Genomic DNA, 21,924 nt, shown 5'->3' with positions numbered 1-21,924 from the left:
TAAGTGAAATTAGCTGTATCATTAGTAATGATTAACAGAGAGTGATAGTTGACCTTAAATGTAAATGAAATTATGCAGCAAAGAACTGTACGAACATTCACAGACTTATTGAGGGGGGGTGGGGGAGGGGGAAACACGACGACAACAACAAATGATGAACACAAAAGAAACTCTAAAGAAGAATTTAGTGGGGAAAAAAAGAAATATAACAGACACAGGAACAAGGAAGAAGCTTTAGCTGTCAGATGGGCATTCGATTCCAAAAAAGGGAACAGGAACAGCAGGACGCACAATGTGTGTCAGAAAACAAGCTTAGGCAATGTCTGAACGGCAACCACTGCATACACTCAAAGCTGTTGTCCTTGTTTTATTTTGGGTGCATGAAAGACAATCATCATTGCCCACACACCAATCAAAGAATTCATGCTTAAAATTATTTATACAGTGCCAGCAGTTTAAAATTTACAAATTATACAAAAGAACAAGTATTCTGCAACTCTTGCAGTGATTAAGAGGGTGGTTTATAAATGACTTAAGATTCATAAGGGTATATTCTATTTAATAAGACTGATGCACTTGGGTATAAATTTGAACACTGGTTCTTTTGAAAAAGACATTCTCATTAACATTACATGAGACAAAATAACATCTGCCTACCAACAGCTGATGCAGGACTGGTACACACAATATCAATAACACACCAACAGCAAATAATTATGCTAGATGAATAAATTTACGGGAGATAGCATTCAACTTAATTTCTCAAAATAACAGGCAATTCAAAGTGGCAATCTCTAGATGCTTTGTGAACCGTTACACATGAGAAAACAGGTGTACATTATACTGCAAGCTTCGTATGGGCATTTTGCACATAAGGCTCATCCAAGTGCTGATCTTCAGGTGCAAACCAGCTACAGACGTACTGTTTCCCCTTCACTACATATACCATGTTACAAACATGTTAATTTATGGTGTTGACTAATATTTTCGAGTCACCAATTACGAAACTCACTTCCTCGGCCTGTTTTGACAGCCTTAAAAATGTAGCTTTCGCCGCAAATAATGAAACTGAAGGGAATTGCTTCTCTCATTAATATTCTGACCGTGAGAAATGTCTGATGGTCCGTAAATAACAGGAGGTAGAGGTGGATCAAAAATACGGTGGCTTGAATGCTTCATATCTCAAATTTTTGTTGCTTCTTCACACTTTTAAAGAATCAAGTTTACATCCAAAAGTAGATTACAACCGAACATACGTCGTCACTATCTGCATGTTAGCATTTTCAGTACCACGATGTTTCCATCATTGTGATGTACATCCCGGGCTTGGCTATAAATTATTTCTGTATCTCAAGAAAACTCTATACCACGCATTATCTTTCTATCTACTTTGGATACAGTCATGGTGAGCCGCCTTCATATTTACAATATAATGTATAATTAAACAGATTACATTAGCAAGCTGAAGATCAATCACTGATCAGTTTTGTAACAATTTTTATTTTTTCCAAAAAAAAAAAAAAAAAAAAAAAAAACAAAAAAACTATGATGCCAGTCAGATTTAAGATTACAAAAGCGTAATTTTCTGACGATCCAATTTGTATCTAAAGCCATTTATATTACAAAAAAACATGTAATACAGACATAAAACATCAAATACACTACATTTCACATTTATACGTTTTTTCCTCTGAGCAAACTGGCGTTGTACATATCTTCACATCACTACTTATTCGACTTTAACCAGCGACGCCTCTCTATCCTCTAACCATTGATTGTGAAGTGAACAGAGATATTAATTGAGCGTTAGAGCACAGTTCACAATTCCGAACTATATCCCCTAACAGCATCAGAAGAATTGTAATTACAATTATTTAAAATTCCGTTCTTATGACATAATATGTATTAATTTTTAAAATTTTCGTTCTGTTCGTGTTATCTGTGATCTCATAGTTTTCACCAGAGAATACAACAGAGTGTTCAGGAAGAAGATATCAACGACTGAGGAGCAGAAGTGAGGTCTCTTTGGAACTTGTGAATTTTGGATTTGTGGTGTGAAATGTGAATTGTTAGTAGGCGTGTGGGGTAAAGTTTTAATTGATCTGTGGTTGTGGCGTTACTGCTGTAAGTAAATACACATCACCGCGTAATTAAAAATGGGTAACTCTATGGCATCACCGGGACCGGCAAGCACATTCACGACGCCACCTCCACCGCCGCCGCAGACGACGGCAGCCCCGACACCACCACCACCGCCGCCAACAGTTGGTTTTCCGCCTGCTGCACCAAAAGCAGAAGACATTAGTAGCAGCAAGATCCAACAGATAGGCGAAACAACAGGCACTAGCGACACCAAAGGTCTAGAAAACCCTGGTACTGTTGAAGATCTCCACAAGAAGTGCAAAGGTGTGGATACTAACCTTATTTTTATCCCGCAGATTAAACTGTTTTTCCACAATCGAAAATATGTAACGTAATTATACAAACCAAATTGTTACGGTGACTTGGCGAAATTACTGCTGGTTATATCAGATGTTGGGATTCAGTACTAGTATGGAAGGACTCGTACGGAACTATCGGCCATTCTGTGCCAAGTGCTCTAAATTTCGAAGAAAGAAAAACAAAAGGCTTGCATGACCATCTCTAATTATATGTGCACATTCACACTTACTTCCGCTAAACAGTAGTAAAGTTTTACTTACGGCAGCTTAATACATGCAGAGATATAGTCATTTGTTTGATCCCATAGCGCAGCTATCAACAGTGCACACGTGAGTTTTCGGTACCTTTGAGACTTAACACCTTAGGCAATATTTTCTTGAAAAAAACAAAACTAGACCATCTTGTACAACTTTTTGCACATTTCTAAACGAAATAATAAAAAAAATATTTCCTGGGCGATTTGCATATGGATAATCTGAAGCAAAGTCAGAAAAAATATGAAGTTCAGCTTTTTGTATATCCGGAAGTAATTGCGGGATACACCTGAAACTTTGCACGTAATGGCGTAAACACAAAAGGTATTTGAATATGTAATTTCATTCTCCATCTGTTTTACAGTAGTTTACAAATTGTGACCAAAGTTTACTATTTTTCTAAAAACGCAGAAAATCTATATTTCCTTATGGAATGTAAGCTTATAAGGCCCCAAAAAGGAACAAGGTGGAGATGCATAGAAAATGGGCCTATATTCCTCTGGCACTCAGATGAAATCAGACAACTTTTATTGTGTTCTTAAATTGTTTAGTATTGTCTGTGGAAGATAACAAAAGTCCTGATGACTAGGAAATGAGCTTTATTCTTAAAAACTGCAAGCAAAGGGTGTTCTTTTCTCTCTCTCTCTCTCTCTCTCTCTCTCTCTCTCTCTCTCTCTCTCTCTTTTTCATTTAGCTGTACAAATTTTTATAGAAAAGTGACATGGAGTTAGGAATCCAATAAGAAGACTAGTTTCCTCTGTTTTGTATCTCTAATAATTTGATGTAATTTTTTGGGTTTTGTCTTATCAAAATTTCTTCTCAAACATTCCGATTAGTGACATCATTTGGGCAGCAGTATAGTTTTCCTCTTGACATTGTACAGAAAATTAATGAATCTGTAAATTCTAGTGGCTTGAATTAAACAAGTGTAGGATCATGAGAGAGTTCTTCTAGCTGTGGCCTCGGACACATGAAATGTATCATCAGCTTAAGATCCCATATAAGGAAACCCTTATCAGGCTTGAGAACCTGTTGTAAAGAAACACACTAGTGGCTGCAATTGGGTGTGGTCACCATGGCGATGAAGATGCTGGTTTTCTCACTTTAAAAGGAACAACCAGCAGTGGTTAACCTACCATGGACTGTCCCAACACCTTTATACAATTTTTCACGTATGAACTAATGTTCCACATTAACTGTAACATGTGCTAACAAAGTACACTATAACTTAGACAGAAATTAAATTAGTCCTTACACAGCATTACACAATAAAAAGACATACTGACAGTTCTCTCTAACATGAGTTGGAATTACAGATCTGAAAAACACTGCACCATAGTGATGTCACACACCACACCATCATTACATCACTGGTCAAAGCAGAGGGGTGGAACTACACACTTAATTTGACCCAATGAATTCATTCCAAAATGTCAGACTACTGCGAATTTCATCAAAATGTAAGTAATGTGACAGTGGTGTAAAACCCGCAAGCTATTCTTACAATGTGCACTGCAGCTGTTGTGCAACAGTTTTACTACCATGATCTCCACTGCCTCGGAATACCCAGTTAAACTGTGAAGTTTATTGTCAATTTTACTCCGTAGCTCTAGCAGAAAAACAGACTGAAATATATCAAGGTAAGTTGGGACAAAAGATTCCCCCCACCCTCTTTAAACTTTGTATTATTTGGACTTTAACTTACTTCCCAGTCATATGATTTGTGATATTGCATTCTCCAGAGAGTACTAAACAAGTTTAGAACATAATAGATGTGGGCCCATTTTACCAACCCTTATACATAAAGTGACCATTTCGTACCAGCTAAAGTAGAGTCAATGGTAGTAAGTCACTGGCAGTTTCATTGGGCTCAGTATAGCTGCTTCGTGTGTCTACCTCGACTGATTGTGTAACCCAGTTTTTGTATCTCTCTCTTTGGCAATGCATCAGCATCATCTCGGCTCTGTAGATCACTATTATTTCTGAGCACATCTGTTTGAATTTTGCAGTCAAAAGCTGGTAACAGCGCCCATATGTACTCATTCCACCACTGAATTCCTTGACACCTGCACCGACAATCTATACTGGACTTTCCTTTTCCGCAGCTGTCCCATAGATCTTATTTTACAAACAAATTTCCTGGTCTGTAGCCTCCTCTTACTCTTCTACCAATACATATCCCACTTCCAAAACACTTGCCTGGCAAGGTGATGCAGTGGTGAACACACTGGACTTGCTTTCGGAAGCAAACTGTTCAGATCTGCATTTGGCATCCAGATTTAGATTTCCCAAGATTTCCGTAAATTGTTACAGGGCATGGCGATCTTCCTTCCACATTCACCTTTTGCGCTCCACCTTTAATGACCTGGTTGTTGACAGTATGTTAGACCATAATCGTCCTTCCTTCCTACTTTCCTTCCTTCCAAAACACTTGGAATTAACCCCCATGTCTCCCATGCAGCTGTTCTCAAAGTACAGCCTTCCCTTTGCACCCACACACTACCATCTACTCCAGCCCTACCATTGTAAATCCTAAAATATCAAAGGCAGAGCAACTTGTGAAGCAACATATGTTATCAACTAACTTGTCTGTATAACTGATGGTGAGTAATGTGTTGTCCATGCAATAATGTCAGCTGCCCTCACATGTCTGCCTCTTGCACTCCCCCCCCCCCCCCCCCACCCACACCACTCCACTGCCCCAATGCATAAAGGGCAGTACGCACAGGGGTTGCTGCCGCACAGTGTGCGCAGGGTGTGGACAGGAGTGCACAAGTATGCCTCATGTTGCTGAAGTAAGAGGTGCATTCAAGTTCTAAGGCCTCACATTTTTTTTCTAATTAACTACTCACCCGAAATCGATGAAACTAGTGTTACTTCTCGACATAATCGCACTGCAGACGTACACATTTTTCACAATGCTGATGCCATGATTCCATGGCAGCGGCGAAGGCTTCTTTAGGAGTCTGTTTTGACCACTGGAAAATCGCTGAGGCAATAGCAGCACGGCTGGTGAATGTGCGGCCACGGAGAGTGTCTTTCATTGTTGGAAAAAACCAAAAGTCACTAGGAACCAGGTCAGGTGAGGAATCACTTCAAAGTTGTTATCACGAAGAAACTGTTGCATAACGTTAGCTCGATGTGCGGGTGCATTGTCTTGGTGAAACAGCACACGCACAGCCCTTCCCGGACGTTTTTGTTGCAGTGCAGGAAGGAATTTGTTCTTCAAAACATTTTTGTAGGATGCACCTGTTACCGTAGTGCCCTTTGGAACGCAATGGGTAAGGATTATGCCCTCGCTGTCCCAGAACATGGACACCATCATTTTTTCAGCACTGGCGGTTACCCGAAATTTTTTTGGTGGTGGTGAATCTGTGTGTTTCCATTGAGCTGACTGGCGCTTTGTTTCTGGATTGAAAAATGGCATCCACGTCTCATCCATTGTCACAACCGATGAAAAGAAAGTCCCATTCATGCTGTCGTTGCGTGTCAACATTGCTTGGCAACATGCCACACGGGCAGCCATGTGGTCGTCCGTCAGCATTCGTGGCACCCACCTGGATGACACTTTTCGCATTTTCAGGTCGTCATGCAGGATTGTGTGCACAGAACCCACAGAAATGCCAACTCTGGAGGCGATCTGTTCAACAGTCATTCAGCAATCCCCCAAAACAATTCTCTCCACTTTCTCGATCATGTCGTCAGACCGCCATGTGCGAGCCCGAGGTTGTTTCGGTTTGTTGTCACACGATGTTCTGCCTTAATTAAACTGTCGCACCCACGAACGCACTTTCGACACATCCATAACTCCATCACCACATCTCTCCTTCAACTGTCGATGAATTTCAATTGGTTTCACACCACGCAAATTCAGAAAACGAATGATTGCACGCTGTTCAAGTAAGGAAAACGTCGCCATTTTAAGTATTTAAAACAGTTCTCATTCTCGCCGCTGGCGGTAAAATTCCATCTGCCGTACAGTGCTGCCATCTCTGGGACGTATTGACAATGAACGCGGCCTCATTTTAAAACAATGCGCATGTTTCTATCTCTTTCCAGTCCGGAGAAAAAAAATCGGAGGCCTTAGAACTTGAATACACCTCGTAACTATCCATCATACTATGTGGACATTATGCGACAAATTTTAATAATTTTTTTTAAAATAATGTTTGTCCACTGACAAAAGCAAAGATGTTCCATCCTCTACTTCACACTCTCAGGCGGCGATCTAAATCGGCTAATGGTTACCGACTAGCTGGCAGTGCAGTTCCACATGTGGCACAACTGTGAAATTAGAAATGGCATTCATGCATGAGCGTGAAGAAGAGAAGACATTGTTTCTCACACCTGAGCAACTTCTGTTTACACTCAGCATGTAAAGTACAAATTTGAGCTCAAAGGAAGACATGATTCTCTTGCTATTGTACTCAAATGAGAAAAGAAGAAAAATCCGGATTCATCTGTACCTTCAAAGAGACAAACTGCAGTCTGTTGTAGCAGTGAAGGAGTTGGAACAGACCGATTCAAAATTCATAGCTTTTTATAGGACAACTAAATAGTGCTATAGTGATTAGGCACAGTTGATTTATTCCACTGTAACACAGCATTATTTCTATTTTGAAAACCCAAATGATTATGTACACAGAAATGTGGGGATAGTGGTTTGTGCTCGCTAAATCTTTTGTATGTGAAGACTTTTGTTTGTACACATCAGAGATTTGTGGCTTTTCTGTCATTTTCCCACCATTTTTAGTGTTTGTTTCCACTCGATGATGTGATTTCATAGAACTACACAGCATGTTAGTCACACAAAAGAATACTCCCAGCATAATTCACAATTTTTTTTTTATTTTTTTTTTTTTTTTTGCTGTAGCAGTAATTTTATTTTAAACAATAGTTGTATGGTGCACTACCACATGTATGACCTTTTCTTCACATCAATGCTGTTTTGATCAAGACTGACCCTGACCTTGTCCTCTAAGCCTGGAAGCATAGCCTGGAAGCTTGTAGTTGTGTAAAACATGTTTTTCAGCATCTCATATGAAGCTAATGTTCACAACTCACTTGCAGGTCCGGGGGTTAGAATAGGCTCGAGGTATTCCTGCCTGTCGTAAGAGGCAACAAAAAGGACTCTCACACATTTCAACCTTTGTGATGGTCCCCTGTAGAGTTTGACCTCCGTTTTTCAAAATTTTCCTGAAGAGCGGGCCAAGTGGGGAAGGGTGCCTACATGGTGCATCGTGTCCATCATGCGTTGAGACCTATTGCATCCTTCATTGATATAGGTCTGCACTTCTGCTCAATCTCCAACTTTTGGGGGAGGTCACCCTCCTGGGTGCGTATTTCTCCTTCAACTGTGCATTATCATTTTCTATGCTGACAATGATAATGGACTTGTTTGCTTGGTTGCACCTGATATCCAGCATGGTAGACAGTCCGTTGTAGTGGAGCCGAAATGTACCCTGTTGGTTGTAGCCCCCTGACCACACAGGGATCACTCGGCTGATGCATGCGCCCTTAACTCCCCACGTATGCCAAGGAGTAGATGCCCGTCAGCCTGGGGCATCGGGACTCTCGACAATGGCCAGGTGGCATTTGCTGTGGCTGGGTGGCATCAGGGCGCATGACACGTGATGAAGCGTAGTACATCATCTGTTGCTGGTGGTCAATCACCAGCAGTCTCTAAGCGTTCACATGCTCAATTCAGTGCACAGAAGTAAGACTCCAAATTGTCCCCCCCCCCCCCCTCTCGCCACACCATGGGAGGAACGTCAGGCTAAGGATGGCAGCAGCGGTTCTTATTTGCCCCCGGTACATTGCACATTCAAGAGCTGATGGGGAATCCTTCATGACGATGAAGCCTCAGTTTTTTGTTTAGCATTTAGAGGACAAGGTCAGGGTCAGTCTTGATCAAAACAACATTCTCTGCCCAGTCACAGTTGTTATTCGTGTATGACAAGCTTGGGATGTTTCTATAACCATCATGCCCCATAAGAGCTTAAAGGTGGTCAATGGTATCATATTTCACAGGGACCTTCTTTTTCAGTCTGATGATGAGCTGCGCACCAGTTTAGAGCAGCGAGGTGTACATTTCGTTTGGCATGTCCACCGGGGCCTGAGGGATAATCAGGTTGCCACGTGTGAGTTCATCTTGGCATTCGAGGGTGATACATTAAGGTCAAGGTGATGATCTACCACTCTGATGTAAAGCCCTATATCCCTCCCCCAATGTGGTGCTTTAAATGCTGGAAATTCGGCCATATGTCTTCCCGCTGTACTTGCAGTGTCGCATGTCGAGATTGTGGATGCACATCGCATCCCAATACTCCATGTGTCCCGCCTCCCATCTGTGTCACCTGCGGAGAACACCATTTGCCTTGCTCGCCTGCATGCAGGATGCTCCAGAAAAAAACGAAAATCATGGAGTACAAGACCTTGGACCGACTGACCTACACTGAGGCTAAGAGGAAATTTGAACGCCTACATCCTGTACGTATGACATCGTGTTATGCCACCACAACAACAGTTCTAGCCCCATTAGCTCCTTCAACCCCAGTCACCTCTCAGAGCCAGAAGACTATACCTGCCCCCTTGATGGTGGGGCCACTTCCCTCCCTGTTGCTCCTGCACCACCTACTTCGGGAGCTACACTCCCACAACCATGGGGGATATCAGTCCCCACTTCTGCGCTGGAGAAGCATAATTCTTCTTCGACTCCTCTCGCTAGGAAAGGGTCCCTTGGGTCACTCTCTTCCCAGGTTTCTGCTGGTGAGAAAGATGACACACGCCAGTGGCTGAAGAGCCCAAAAGCAGCTGGTCGTAGGGTTTGTACCCATCCTCAGTCCCAGAGACTGAATCAGTGAAGTCCTCACAGCCAGAGAAACTCAAGGAGCAGAGAGAGAAATCCAAAAAGAAGATCCCCAAGACCAAGGGAATTGTGGTGGCACCCACACCACTGCTACCTACAAGCTCTGCGTCTGAGGATGAGGTGGAGATTCTGGTGTTTGCTGAGCACCTAGATCTCACCACGCCCTCTGACACAATGGATACAGACTGCTCAGGAACTAAGTTTGTGGCAGCAGGTGACCCTGAGGCGTAAACTGCCTCCTTGAGCATTCATGCCTTCCCAGCCTTACAATCATGTCATCCTCCAGTGGAATTGCAACGGTTTTTTCTACTGCCTGGCTGAGCTACAGCAACTTTCAAGCTTTAACCTGCTTTCTGCATTGCCCTCCAGGAAACCTGGTTCCTGGCAATGGGGACCCCTCCCCTCCACGACTAAAGGGATGTTACAGGAACTGTAGCAATTATAATAGTGTGAGGTGGAGTTTGCGTTCATGTCCTAAACTGTCTGTAGTGAAACTGTGCCCCTTCAAACCCCTCTTGAAGCTGTTGCTGTCAGGGTAAGGACAACACAGGAAATAACTCTCTGCAATGTATATCTTCCTCCAGATGGCGCAGTACCCCGGAGTGTATTAGTTGCACTGATTTATGAACTCCCTAAACCTTTCCTACTTTTGGGAGATTTTAACGCCCATAACCTCTTATGAGGTGGCACTGTGCTTCCTGGCCGATGCAGAGATGTTGAAACTTTACTGTCTCAGTGCGACCTCTGCCTCTTAAATACTGGGGCCGCCACACATCTCAGTGTGGCTCATGGTAGTTGCTCAGCCATTGATTTATCAATTTCTGCCCAGGACTTCTCCCATCTGTCCACTGGAGAGCACATGATAACCTGTGTGGTAGTGACCACTCCCCCCTCTTCCTGTCACTGCCCCGACGTCAGGCACATGGACGCCTGCCCAGATAGGCTTTAAACAAGGCAGACCGGGAAACTTTCACCTCTGGTGTCACCATTGAATTTCCCCCACACGGGAACATCAATGTGATGGTTAGCAGGTGACTACAACAATCCTTTCTGCAGCAGAAAATGCGATCTCTTGCTCTTAGGGTACCTTTTCCAGATGCCAACACCTGGTTGCTGTCTTCTTTTATTTACGAAAAGCTTATGACATGACCTGGCGACGTCATATCCATTCCAAATTATACGAGTGAGGTCTCAGAGGCTCGCTCCCGATTTTTATCCAAAATTTCCTGTCGCTTCGTACTTTCCATGTCCAAGTTAGTGCCTCCCATAGTTGGCCTCCATATCCAGGAGAATGAGGTCCCACAGGGCTCTGTATCAAGTGTATCTCTATTTTTAGTGGCTGTTAACGGTCTAGCAGCAGCTGTAGCGCCATCTGTCTCACCTTCTCTGTATGCAGACGACTTCTGTATTTCGTACTGCTCCACCAGTACGGGTGTTGCTGTGCGGTGCCTACAGGGAGCCATCCACAAGGCGCAGTCGTAGGCTCTAGCCCATGTTGTCCAGTTTTTGGCTGCAAAGTTGTGTGTTATGCACTTCTGTCAGCATCATACCATTCATCCTGAAGCAGAACTTTACCTTAATGATGATCCATTCAATGTAGTGTAGACATATAGATTCTTAGGACTGGTTTTCGATGCCCGATTGACCTGGCTTCCTCACCTTAGTCAGCTTAAGCAGAAGTGCTGGCAGCACCTCAATGCCCTCTGCTGCCTGAGCAACACCGGCTTTGGTGCATATCGCTCTACACTGTTGCACCTCTACAGAGCCTTTGTTCAACCCTGCCTTCACTATGGGAGTCTGATTTATGGTTTGGCGGCACCCTCAATGTTGCATTTACTCGACCCAGTGCACCACTGTGGCGTTCTCCTAGCGAGAGGAGCTTTTAGGATGAGTCCGGTGACCAGTGTCCTGCTGGAGGTCGAAGTCCCTCCATTGCAGGTTAGGCATGCACAACTGCCGGCCAGTTATGTTGCACATGTTTGTAGTTCTCCTGCGCATCTGAATTACCGTCTCCTTTTCCCACCCATGGCGGCTCATCTCCCGCATCGGCAGCCCAGGTCAGGGCCTACAATTGCAGTTCGTACCAGATCCCTTCTTTCCGAACTGGAGTCCTTGCCTTTATCACCTATACTTGAGGTCCATTCACATACACCTCCATGGTGTACACCTAGGCTGCAGCTTCGCCTGGACCTTCCACATGGCCCTAAGGACTCAGTTGACCCCACAGCTCTCCACTGCCATTTCCTCTCGATCCTTGACATGTACCGAGGCCATGAAGTGAAGTGGTTTACACAGACAGCTCGATGGCTGGTGATCACGTCAGATTGCATATGTCCATGGAGGACATATTGAACAGTATTTCTCACCCGATGGCTGCAGCGTTGTCACTGCTGAGCTCGAGCTGGTAGGTATATCTCGTGCTCTGAAGAACATCCGTTCATGCCCTGGGGAGGCGTTTCTTCTGTGTACTGTATCCTTGAGGAGCCTACAAGCTATCAACCTGTGCTACCCTCGTCATCCTTTGGTAGTGACCATCCAGGAGTCCATCTGTGCTCTGGAACGGTCCAGTCAGTCAGTGGTGTTTGCCTGGATCCCAGGTCACGTCGCAATCCCAGGCAACGAACTTGCCGACAGGCTGGACAAACAGGCTACACGGAAACTGCTTATGGAGATCGGCTTCTGTGCAAATGACCTGCATTCACGACGACGCCACGAGGTTTTGCGGCTTTAGGAGATGGATTGGCATAACGTCAGTATGCACAGCAGCCTGCTTACCACTAAGGAGACTACAAATGTGTGGAAGACCTCCACACAGGCCTCTCGTGGTGACTCTATGATTCTCTGTGAGCTCCGCATTGGCCACGCTTGGGTGACACTTGGCTACCTCCTGCACTGTGATGACCCAACTCAGTGTCGGTGCAGCGCTCGGCTGACAGTGGCCCATATCTTGGTGAGCTGTCCTCCTTTGGCTGCCGTGCGACGGACTCTTCAGTTACTGCACTCATTGTCATTAATTTTAGCTGACAATGTCACATCGGCTAATTTAGTTATACATTTTGTACGTGATGGTGGGTTTTATCATTGTATATAAGTTTTCGCGCATGTCCTTTGTTGCTTTTTGTTTGCCACTTTAATGCTTTTAGACTGGATGTTTTAATGTGTCGCAGAGTAGCTGGCTTTTCCTTTTTATTGTCGCGGTCGGCCAGCCAAGGTCATCTACTCTCTTGTTCTTATCCTTTCTGCCTGTTTCTTTCTTCTCTCTGCGGTTTTCTTTACCTGTTTTGTCCATAATAGTGTTGGTTGTCCTGTCATTCTTCTGGTTCTTCCATTCTCCTGTTATTGTGCTGTATGTCTCCTTTCTTTTCTTCTTTCCCTCGTGTAATTATTTTACCGGGAACAAGGACTGGTGATATTGCAGTTTGGTCCCTTCCCCCCTTTTCTTTAGACAAACCAGCCAACTCACTTGTACATCTTCAAATTAAACAAGTACAGAGCTGTGTTCGAGGGCACAACGTGTCTCAGATTGCTTGGCAATCTGGATGCCAAGTTGCTGGCATCTGGTTGCAGGCAATTGACTGGTGTGTCACTCTGCATCACACTGTCTGTGGAGCACTATTAACTCCACAGGAAATGATTAACAGTCAACAGGATACCAACACGCTTCGGCCATGAGTTTCATTTGAGTCACTCATTGTGCAGAGGGCCTTAGGAATCGATTTTTGCTTTCTAAAGTTGCTTATGTTCTTCCTCAGGTTTCAAGCTATGTCTGTACGAAATTTCATTGAATTCAGTTCAGCAGTTGTCAAAATGTAACAGGCAGAGTTATTCCCGTATTTAATGTTGTCCATATGGATTAAACATGTTGAGGATTGTATAAGCGTTGTAGTCAATGTTGAATCATATTACATAGAACATATCAGTTGATAAAAGCATTTTCACAAATGTGGTAAATTTCAAATGTCAAGAGTAAACAGCTTTTTCAAAGAGTAAAAATGTTTGGCCGTGTCACATTGAAACTGCAAATTATGATCTCCCCCCCCCCCCCCCTGCCAATGATCCAATTTTGTTTAAATAAAGCCCATATGATGCCCCAAACTACACTCAAGTTACCTGTGAAAACCTCCATGAAAATCTGTTTATAATTTTCGGATATTAGTGTGTTCAAGCATATGATGGTTTTGCAGAACTTTTATTATTAATATAGATGACTACCTCTAAAATGGGTGCCTTCTATGGACATAGAACTAACCACCTTGGGGCAACCAATACCCAGCTGCCAAACATGCAGTACAGCACGACCCAATGTACCCGAGTGCTTGCTATACTTCAGACTATTTGGATACTACCACCCATTAATAATTTCCCTGAAATCTGGAGTGCCACTAACCATCCAATACATCTTAGCATCCCAAAATATTATTCAACTTAATCTCTGATAACACATCTACCCTACCTCCTTTTTTTCAATACTTTTTTTTTTGTCCAGTTTCATAACTGCACTTTTCATCTATCTTGCCCCTAATTTATAAGCGCGCGCGCACACACACACACACACACACACACACACACACACACACACACACACATCCATCCGCACATACACAGACACAAGCAGACATTTGTAAAGGCCTTTACAATTGTCTGCTTGTGTCTGTGTATGTGCGGATGGATATGTGTGTGTGTGTGTGGGGGGGGGGGGGGGGGGGGGGCGCGGAGTGTATACCCGTCCTTTTTTCCCCATAAGGTAAGTCTTTCCACTCCCGGGATTGGAATGGCTCCTTACCCTCTCCCTTAAGACCCACATCCTTTCGTCTTTCCCTCTCCTTCCCTCTTTCCTGACGAAGCTACCATTGGTTGCGAAAGCTAGAATTTTGTGTGTATGTTTGTGTTTGTTTGTGTGTCTATCGACTGGCCAGCGCTTTTGTTTGGTAAGTCTCATCATCTTTGTTTTTAGATATATTGCCCCTAATTTTTTTTTATATATATATATATATATATATATATATATATATATATATATATAATGGAAGGAAACATTCCACGTGGGAAAAATTATATATAAATACAAAGATGAGGTGACTTACCGAACAAAAACGCTGGCAGGTCGATAGACACACAAACAAACACAAACATACACACAAAATTCAAGCTTTCGCAACAAATTGTTGCCTCATCAGGAAAGAGGGAAGGAGAGGGGAAGACGAAAGGAAGTGGGTTTTAAAGGAGAGGGTAAGGAGTCATTCCAATCCCGGGAGCGGAAAGACTTACCTTAGGGGGATATATATATTCTCTTCTTTTGTCTACCCTCATCCTGACTACAGGGGGATCCCTCTCACTCTTTTAACCTTCCCCATCCTGTTCATCTCTCCCTCCCTGATTGATGAAAGAACTGTTAGTTCCAAAACCTAAGTAGTTTGTGTTTACTGACGTCAATACTCATTTTGCCTCCCAGAATTGAGTACTCGCCAGAAAGTCTGTCTGGAAACATCCCCCTCCCCCATTCTTTCTCTCTCTCTCTCTCTCTCTCTCTCTCTCTCTCTCTCACACACACACACACACACACACACACACACACACACACACACACACACGTTCCATCTAAGTTTATTAATCCAATCTTTTTCTTTTTTCAGATGTATTTCCTGCCGTATTTGAGGGTGCAAGGCTGATTGTGAACAAAGGGCTTAGCAATTACTTTCAGGTATCTCACACAATAAACCTGAGTGCCATTGCACCATCAGGTTACCGATTTGGTGCAACATATGTGGGAACTAAACAGATGTCTCCAACAGAAGCATTTCCTGTACTTCTCGGCGATATAGATCCTGAAGGAAATCTAAATGCAAATATCATTCATCAATTTGGAACAAGAACAAGGACAAAGTTTGCAGCTCAGATACAGAGTAAGGTATTCACAGGAGTCCAGCTAACAACTGATTACAAGGGGGATGACTACACTGCATCATTGACCTTCGGAAATCTAGATATCATTAATGAATCGGGTAAGCATGTGTTTGGTAATTTCAGTGTCCCAACTAATATAATCTGTGTGTGTATTGCAAGTCTTAATTGAGAAAGTGGTCAGCAAGACCAAACATCATAAAAAAGGTGGCTTTGTCACTTTGTGATCCTGTTGTTTTGCTAAGTGCAACCTCCTAATTTATGTCTACCTAGCTTTAAATGTCATTTCTTTATTATTCAGTTCTTACTTTCTATTCTATTTTGTGGACAGATTTGATTTATTATTTCTATAAAGGCTGACAGTGGTAGAGAAAATTCAACTATTATTAAATTTTTCCATTGGGCTTCAGTGTACTGTGAACTTTATATATCATAGTTTTCAAGTAAGGTGTTCTTACAGGTCTTATCATTGGTCACTATTTACAATCAGTTACGAAGAATGTGGCACTTGGAGCTGAGCTAGGGTATCAATATGGAGCAAAGGTGCCAGGAGGTCAAATTGCCATCGTTTCAGCTGTTGGCAGATATACTGGTGAGCAATAAAGCTAGACAGAGAGGTGTATTAGTGGTATATTATGACGACACCAGAGTAGTCTTTCGTTACAATGATGCATACTGTTTTTAATTTTATGTATGCTGATATTATTTATGTTCCAAAACACTGTTGTGAATGTGTGAGAGAAATGTAATTTTAAGCTACAAATTTTATCTTTAAAATTAGTGTTTAATTGAACACTAGTCTGAATTTTCAAATAAAACTCCACCAACAAAGTTTCAGCTTCCTCTGGGGAAAGTTAAAAAGTTTTGGAAATGAACATTTGCAAATGATGTGAAGTTTCTTTTTCACATCATTTGCAAATGTTCATTTCCAAAATTTTTAACTTTCCCCAGAGGAAGCTGAAACTTACAGCATAGTTTTCTCTTACATGTTAGAAGACTTATTTTCCATGTGTACATTCTATCATTGCACTGACACTTTACAGCTGGATTGAAACAAGGTGTTGGGCTCTATGCAGTCCTGTTTAATTTGACTGCACAGTCTATCATATTACCTGCACCATTTCTATTACATTCAACATCTTTCACAATAACAATTGTCATTTGTAAACGGAACAATTTTTGTGTCAGATCCTTGACATACAGGGGGATCAAAAAATCCAATAACATTTGAAAATTCAATACTTCATGGAATAATGTGGGTAGGGAGGTAAAAATTGATACATGTGCTTGAAACGACAGGAGTTTGATTGAAACCAAAAAAAGTGCACGGAAGACCAAGAAATGACACTTCGTATGACACAAAAACAATAACTAGCATAGCAATTTATTTTTTAGAAAACACAGTATTCTTTGTAACAAGTGCTCAAATTGTTGGCTTTCATTTATCAGTAGTATGTGTTGTGTCGAGAGACAATGTTGGGAACAGGTGGTGCAATGTCACAGATTTATTTTGCTAAAACTGTTGTATTAATAATAAATGACAATAAAATGAAACACATCTTAATATTTTAATGAAGCACAGAATATGGGGCAGTTCAGTATGAAACATAGTATGTATTACAACTGATGCAGCTTTATGGTGAATGCCACTTTAGGGCAAAATTTTAATTGACAAACTTATATTTTGTTGCCATTTTATTTAAACATTACACACAATATTACTTAGTTTGCAATCCACTAAATTGCCAGTTTCTTACCATTGCTAATTCAAAGATAAGCTCTGCAGTTGAAGGCTGTCAGTGAGCAGCTTCTGTGGGTAAATTTCATTCTCTTCAATGCACAAAAAATTTTCTCGCACAATTACGTACTCATAGATCAAAACGACAACATAATTGTAGCTGCAGACTTGTGAAGTCATGGAATTTGTGCTGAGGAAATGTGAATGTCCTGCCCTAGAGAGGGAAGTATATTTACATAGTGAAAACGTTGAGAAAGGCTATTCAGATGTTTACTTCTCTGCTCCCATCTGCAGTCACATCACTTAATAGCACTTTGTTTAATTTATGCGCCTTCACTTCTTGCTGTTTGTCTTCCAACTGTCCATAACCATTAGTGTGCAAAGTATTGTAATACTGCTGTAAAATGAATTTTTATCACTGTGTTTACGAGTTTTGAAGCACACTAAAATCTGAAGATACCATAGCATACCATAAACTTATTGGCATTCTGCACTAAAATGTTGTAAATTGATGTTGGTGTATTTAATCTACGCTTTAAACCTTCTAACCCGTCCGTTATGATAATTTATCGTCAATTTAAAAAGAGCTACTCTCCCATTTAAGCACTCTGTCATAAGTAAATGTGTTTGTTCACATACAAGGTTATGCTAGACCTGACTGTGACCATTGATCTGAAAACAGTGCATTGGTTGCACTCCGGTGCACAACATAACTACAGACTGCCTCATTATACTGCAAGCGATCACTGCCGAGATGATGAGGGAGCGGGAGTGCTCTCACTTCCCTAACCACCACCTGGTCTAAGTGGCCCTGTGCCCTCGAACTTCATGATCATTTTCTCCACAGTGACCTTTATCCATTTGACTAATCTTCTTATGATGATAGGATCATAAAGCTGCGGTAGTGGACGCTCCATTCTGATTGTAAATGTTCACTAACAGTGTCTTTCTCTGGTGAAGTCAATATGCTGCAAGTGTTGGTACATCTTATTCCCTCTCTCATTAAAGCCCATTTTATACACAATTCTCATGTGGCACCACTGACGTGTTGCTGTCCAGCACTATCTGTTGGCCAGTTTTTGCACTCATTTCTGGTTTCAATACAACCTATGTAATTTCAGTCATGTGTGTCATGTTTTACCCCTCTGCCTCCATTATTCTGTGAATTAGTGTATGTTTAAATGTTAACTGACCTTTTTGGTCACCCTGTATAACAAAAAAAGCAGTGGAGCCAGAACAGATCTGCGTGGTGACCCCTGCCATCCTATCCTCTCTCTACCATCCCTGCTTTTTATGTCTCCAATCAGATTCAGCCCTCTTCCTCCTTTTTTAGTAAAACATTCATCTTCCCACTTCTCAGATATCAAGTGAATCACTGTTAAGCTTTTGCCTTAATCCCATAATGTTCGAACCTTCACAAAATTATTGTATGATCCGCACTATTGTTAAATCAAAGAAATTACCTGCTGTACTCAGTCTGTCATTTACCCCTTCCTAAAGACAAGCTGAGTTCTTCCTTCTCTTCCTCTTCATCCTTGCCTTTTCTCATTTCTATACAGGGTCAGCATTGTTATATGGCAATGTTAGTGACAGTTGATGGCCAGTTACCCTTCCTGACACAACTGCTCCCTGGGACAGAATTTGTATACCCCATCTGTCTGCATCTAGAGCAAATCTCGTGTTTAAGTGTGAGTGTGTTTTCCAGATGTTTACCTGAGGTGGTATGTGGGTACCAGCCAAGTATTTACCTAGTTGGATGTGGGAAACACTCTAAAAACGACATCCAAGCTGACCGGGGTCTTACCAGACTTCATCTTGATCTAAAAGGTGGCTTTGGTCCAAGGCAGGCTCACCTCCCTGAATCCCATAAGTGCCGCATTAATGTGTTCAGCAGTTGGGCAGGTTTGAAGCCAAACTGAGAAGTCTTGTCAGTAAATTATGTGTACTTAGATATGCCACTACTATCAAACACATTGCTTTCTTTAAAAAATAAAAAAAATAAAAAAAATTTAAAAAAAACTGGTGCAAGGAAATACTGGTAATTTCCTTAAAGTATATTTTCACTCTTTTTGTAAAGTGGGTTCACTAATTTGTATTTCAATCTTTCGAGAAACTGACAAAGGTACATTGCACTAGTGACAGTACAGAACTGATGTAAGGTGCGGTGATCTTCATAATCCTAGTTGAATTTTCATCATGCCTGTGGGAGTCCCTACTCTTTGGTGATGAATAAGTGATTCAGTTTCATGATTGCTTATTTCCTGTAGTTGTATGCATTGTAGTCATCTTTGAACACCAGTTTTAAAGATCTGCATATTGACCTGTACCAATAAAATTTTAATTTGCTGCTGCTGAGAAGGAATTACTAAACATCAAAAATATTATCAAAAGTATAGATTGCTCCTTACCATACGGAAAAAATGTTGAGTCGCAGATCATGGCACAACAAAAAGACTACTATCCATTTTATCTTTTGCTGTGACCAGAGATTGTGGTCATGTGTGCGAGAGTTGAGCTTGCTTGAATGTGTGTTTCCTACTTCAGAAGAATACCTTTTGGCAGAAACCTAAAATGTATAGCAGTCTTTTCATTGTGCTTGCTTGCAACTCATTATCTCCTGTATATGGTTAGTAGCAATCTATCCTTTTCATAATATTATTATTACTCTGTCCTGGACTTTGATTATTAAATATTTTGCACAACTCTGGTGAATCACTTAACAGTTTCATTTACACAGAAGAGAAGAGTAATATGTTGAGCAGTCACATTCTATAAAATGTCTTCAGTAATGTGATACATTTAATATTATTTACAATTGAAAATTAGCTGTAGTTTAGGGTATGATATGGATTTAGCATTTAAAGAATGAGCCAGTGTCTCGCATGTCTTGCACAACACTGTCACACCATCCCCATCAGGGATTTATAAGTCTTTAGGGCACCAGCCTTTGCCCTGCTTTTCCTTGCTCCATGTCTATCTTTGTGTTCTTTCCCCTCCGTCTTATGGCTTTTGAGCAAATAATTGGTGTGCACTTGGTCACCAGCCAGTATTGGCATTGCTTCCCCTTCCCCATAACAGTCTGTATTTTCACTACTAGGCCCTTCTTGTTCACTTAAGATGCTGCAACGCACTGCCTTTAAGTGTAGTCTGCCTTTCATTTCTTTACTCGTTGGTTCCTCTGATTTGGAATTTTAGGTCTTCCTTTTCGCATCTTCTTATCTGCACCTTCGTAAAGGCGGCATATAAGGCCACATTGGCACCTTATCAGTCTTGCGACTCGCTCTGGGGATGGCTGGACAATATGCGGCCGAAATATCAGAGGAAGAAATTCTAAACAATGGAAAATCCAGCGTGGAATGTAAAAATATTATGAGAAGGAAAGTTGCTACTCACCATGTAACGGAGATGCTGAGTCGCAGATATTTGCTTGGCTGCATGCTCGAAATTTAATGGACTATTAATTACGCTGCAAAAAGTTGAAAATGCCTTCTCACCCATTTGATGCATAAAGGCTGACTGGGTAACGTGTCATTCCCTGTACTCTGTACCCCATTCGACAGGTAAGGTTTGCATGTAACTCCTGATAAAGATCGGTACAGATTAGTACTCCTGTTAGGAGAACCCCCGGAAGGAAGGAGTTAACCATTGGAGATGCTGGCAGTCGTGGACGTTCGAACCACGATGGGTGCACCAAACTGATTTACTCCACCAATGTCCAAGAAACAGAAATGGGCTCAAGCAACGAAAATAATGAATATCCCAGCTACACCTCACTATCTAGTAGTATCATGCATGAAAGGTCATTTTGTTGGTTAAGTTAAATCCATTTGCCGTTCATTAAGGAGTGGCAGGCCCAGTGAAACCGTGCTGTCGCCTAAGTATTGGAACACTATTAATTGGGACTGACAGTGCCTTTCAGGCTCAAAAACTGTTGAAAGCTGTGCTCCTCAACTGATACCCTATTTGCATAGAGGCCCATTACCACTGAGTTACTTATGTGGAGTTTTGCCACCCAGCTGTTTAATGGCGTGACCGATAGGGAAAGCCAAGGTTAGCTTTCCGATCAAGTTGTAAAACAAGTGTTGGATTACAAATAGGATAAATAACAAATTACACTCCAATTAAAAGTATTTTACGATTGATGTTTCTGTGAGTTGAGTGGTAGAGGCCAGGTAGCAGCCAATCACAGCTGTTTCTCGGACTCCACATGCTCGCTGTGTTGCCTTCTCTGCCAGCCTTGCTGGATGATGTGGATGCGTCTGCAAGGGGGCAGGCGGGACTAACCACCAGGGTGGGAGGGAAGGGGAAGGAGTGCCCAGTACACAGTGATTTTTGTATTGCACCAGGGTATAAAAGTATTTGTATGCAAACGAAGCAAAAGCTGCTGAAGTTAGTCTTTGGTAAAGTTATAGTTTGTGAACAAAAATTTTGAAAAGAAAATTGTCTTATTCATAGTCATTATTATACAATCATAAATAAACTGTTTGTATAAAAGCTTATAGTCTGACATAGCTTGCCTTAAGTGTGCATAATTTATAACGATGTTTTGAAATTGAGAAACCTGTAGCACTTAATTTGGAGAGCTTGTAGTGAAAAATGTGCTTTATGACCAGTGGACTTTATTTTTATGTATTTATTTGATCTGATTCAGAAAATGCAGCCATCATACTGAAATTATTTTCAAAGGTGGGGGAGATCCATATCTCATTACAGTGTGGGGT

The 21,924-nt window shown here is 41.8% G+C and overlaps 2 protein-coding genes across 4 annotated transcripts in view; one reads left to right on the top strand and one right to left on the bottom strand.

Annotated features, from left to right (window-relative positions):
• LOC124712509 (serine/arginine repetitive matrix protein 1-like) overlaps positions 1 to 1,766 on the bottom strand; it is a 148,322-nt gene extending 146,556 nt beyond the window's left edge. For 2 of the 3 annotated variants that reach the window (XM_047242816.1, XM_047242819.1), the window contains exon 1: positions 1,666 to 1,766. The gene's annotated coding sequence lies outside the window, so the exon portion shown is untranslated. The remainder of the gene's footprint in view (positions 1 to 1,665) is intronic. The other variant, XM_047242818.1, reaches the window with a different exon arrangement.
• Positions 1,767 to 2,020: 254 nt separating this feature from the next.
• LOC124711390 (mitochondrial import receptor subunit TOM40 homolog 1-like) overlaps positions 2,021 to 21,924 on the top strand; it is a 50,798-nt gene continuing 30,894 nt past the window's right edge. The window contains exons 1-3 of the mRNA XM_047241440.1: positions 2,021 to 2,406; positions 15,198 to 15,566; positions 15,926 to 16,057. Coding sequence (XP_047097396.1) covers positions 2,157 to 2,406; positions 15,198 to 15,566; positions 15,926 to 16,057 — 751 coding nt within the window. The 5' untranslated portion in view covers positions 2,021 to 2,156. The remainder of the gene's footprint in view (positions 2,407 to 15,197; positions 15,567 to 15,925; positions 16,058 to 21,924) is intronic.

Source organism: Schistocerca piceifrons, chromosome 8, assembly GCF_021461385.2.
Source record: "Schistocerca piceifrons isolate TAMUIC-IGC-003096 chromosome 8, iqSchPice1.1, whole genome shotgun sequence".
Lineage (NCBI taxonomy): Eukaryota > Metazoa > Arthropoda > Insecta > Orthoptera > Acrididae > Schistocerca > Schistocerca piceifrons.
Note: the sequence above shows the minus strand (reverse complement) of the source record. Positions and strands in the feature narration are given on the sequence as shown.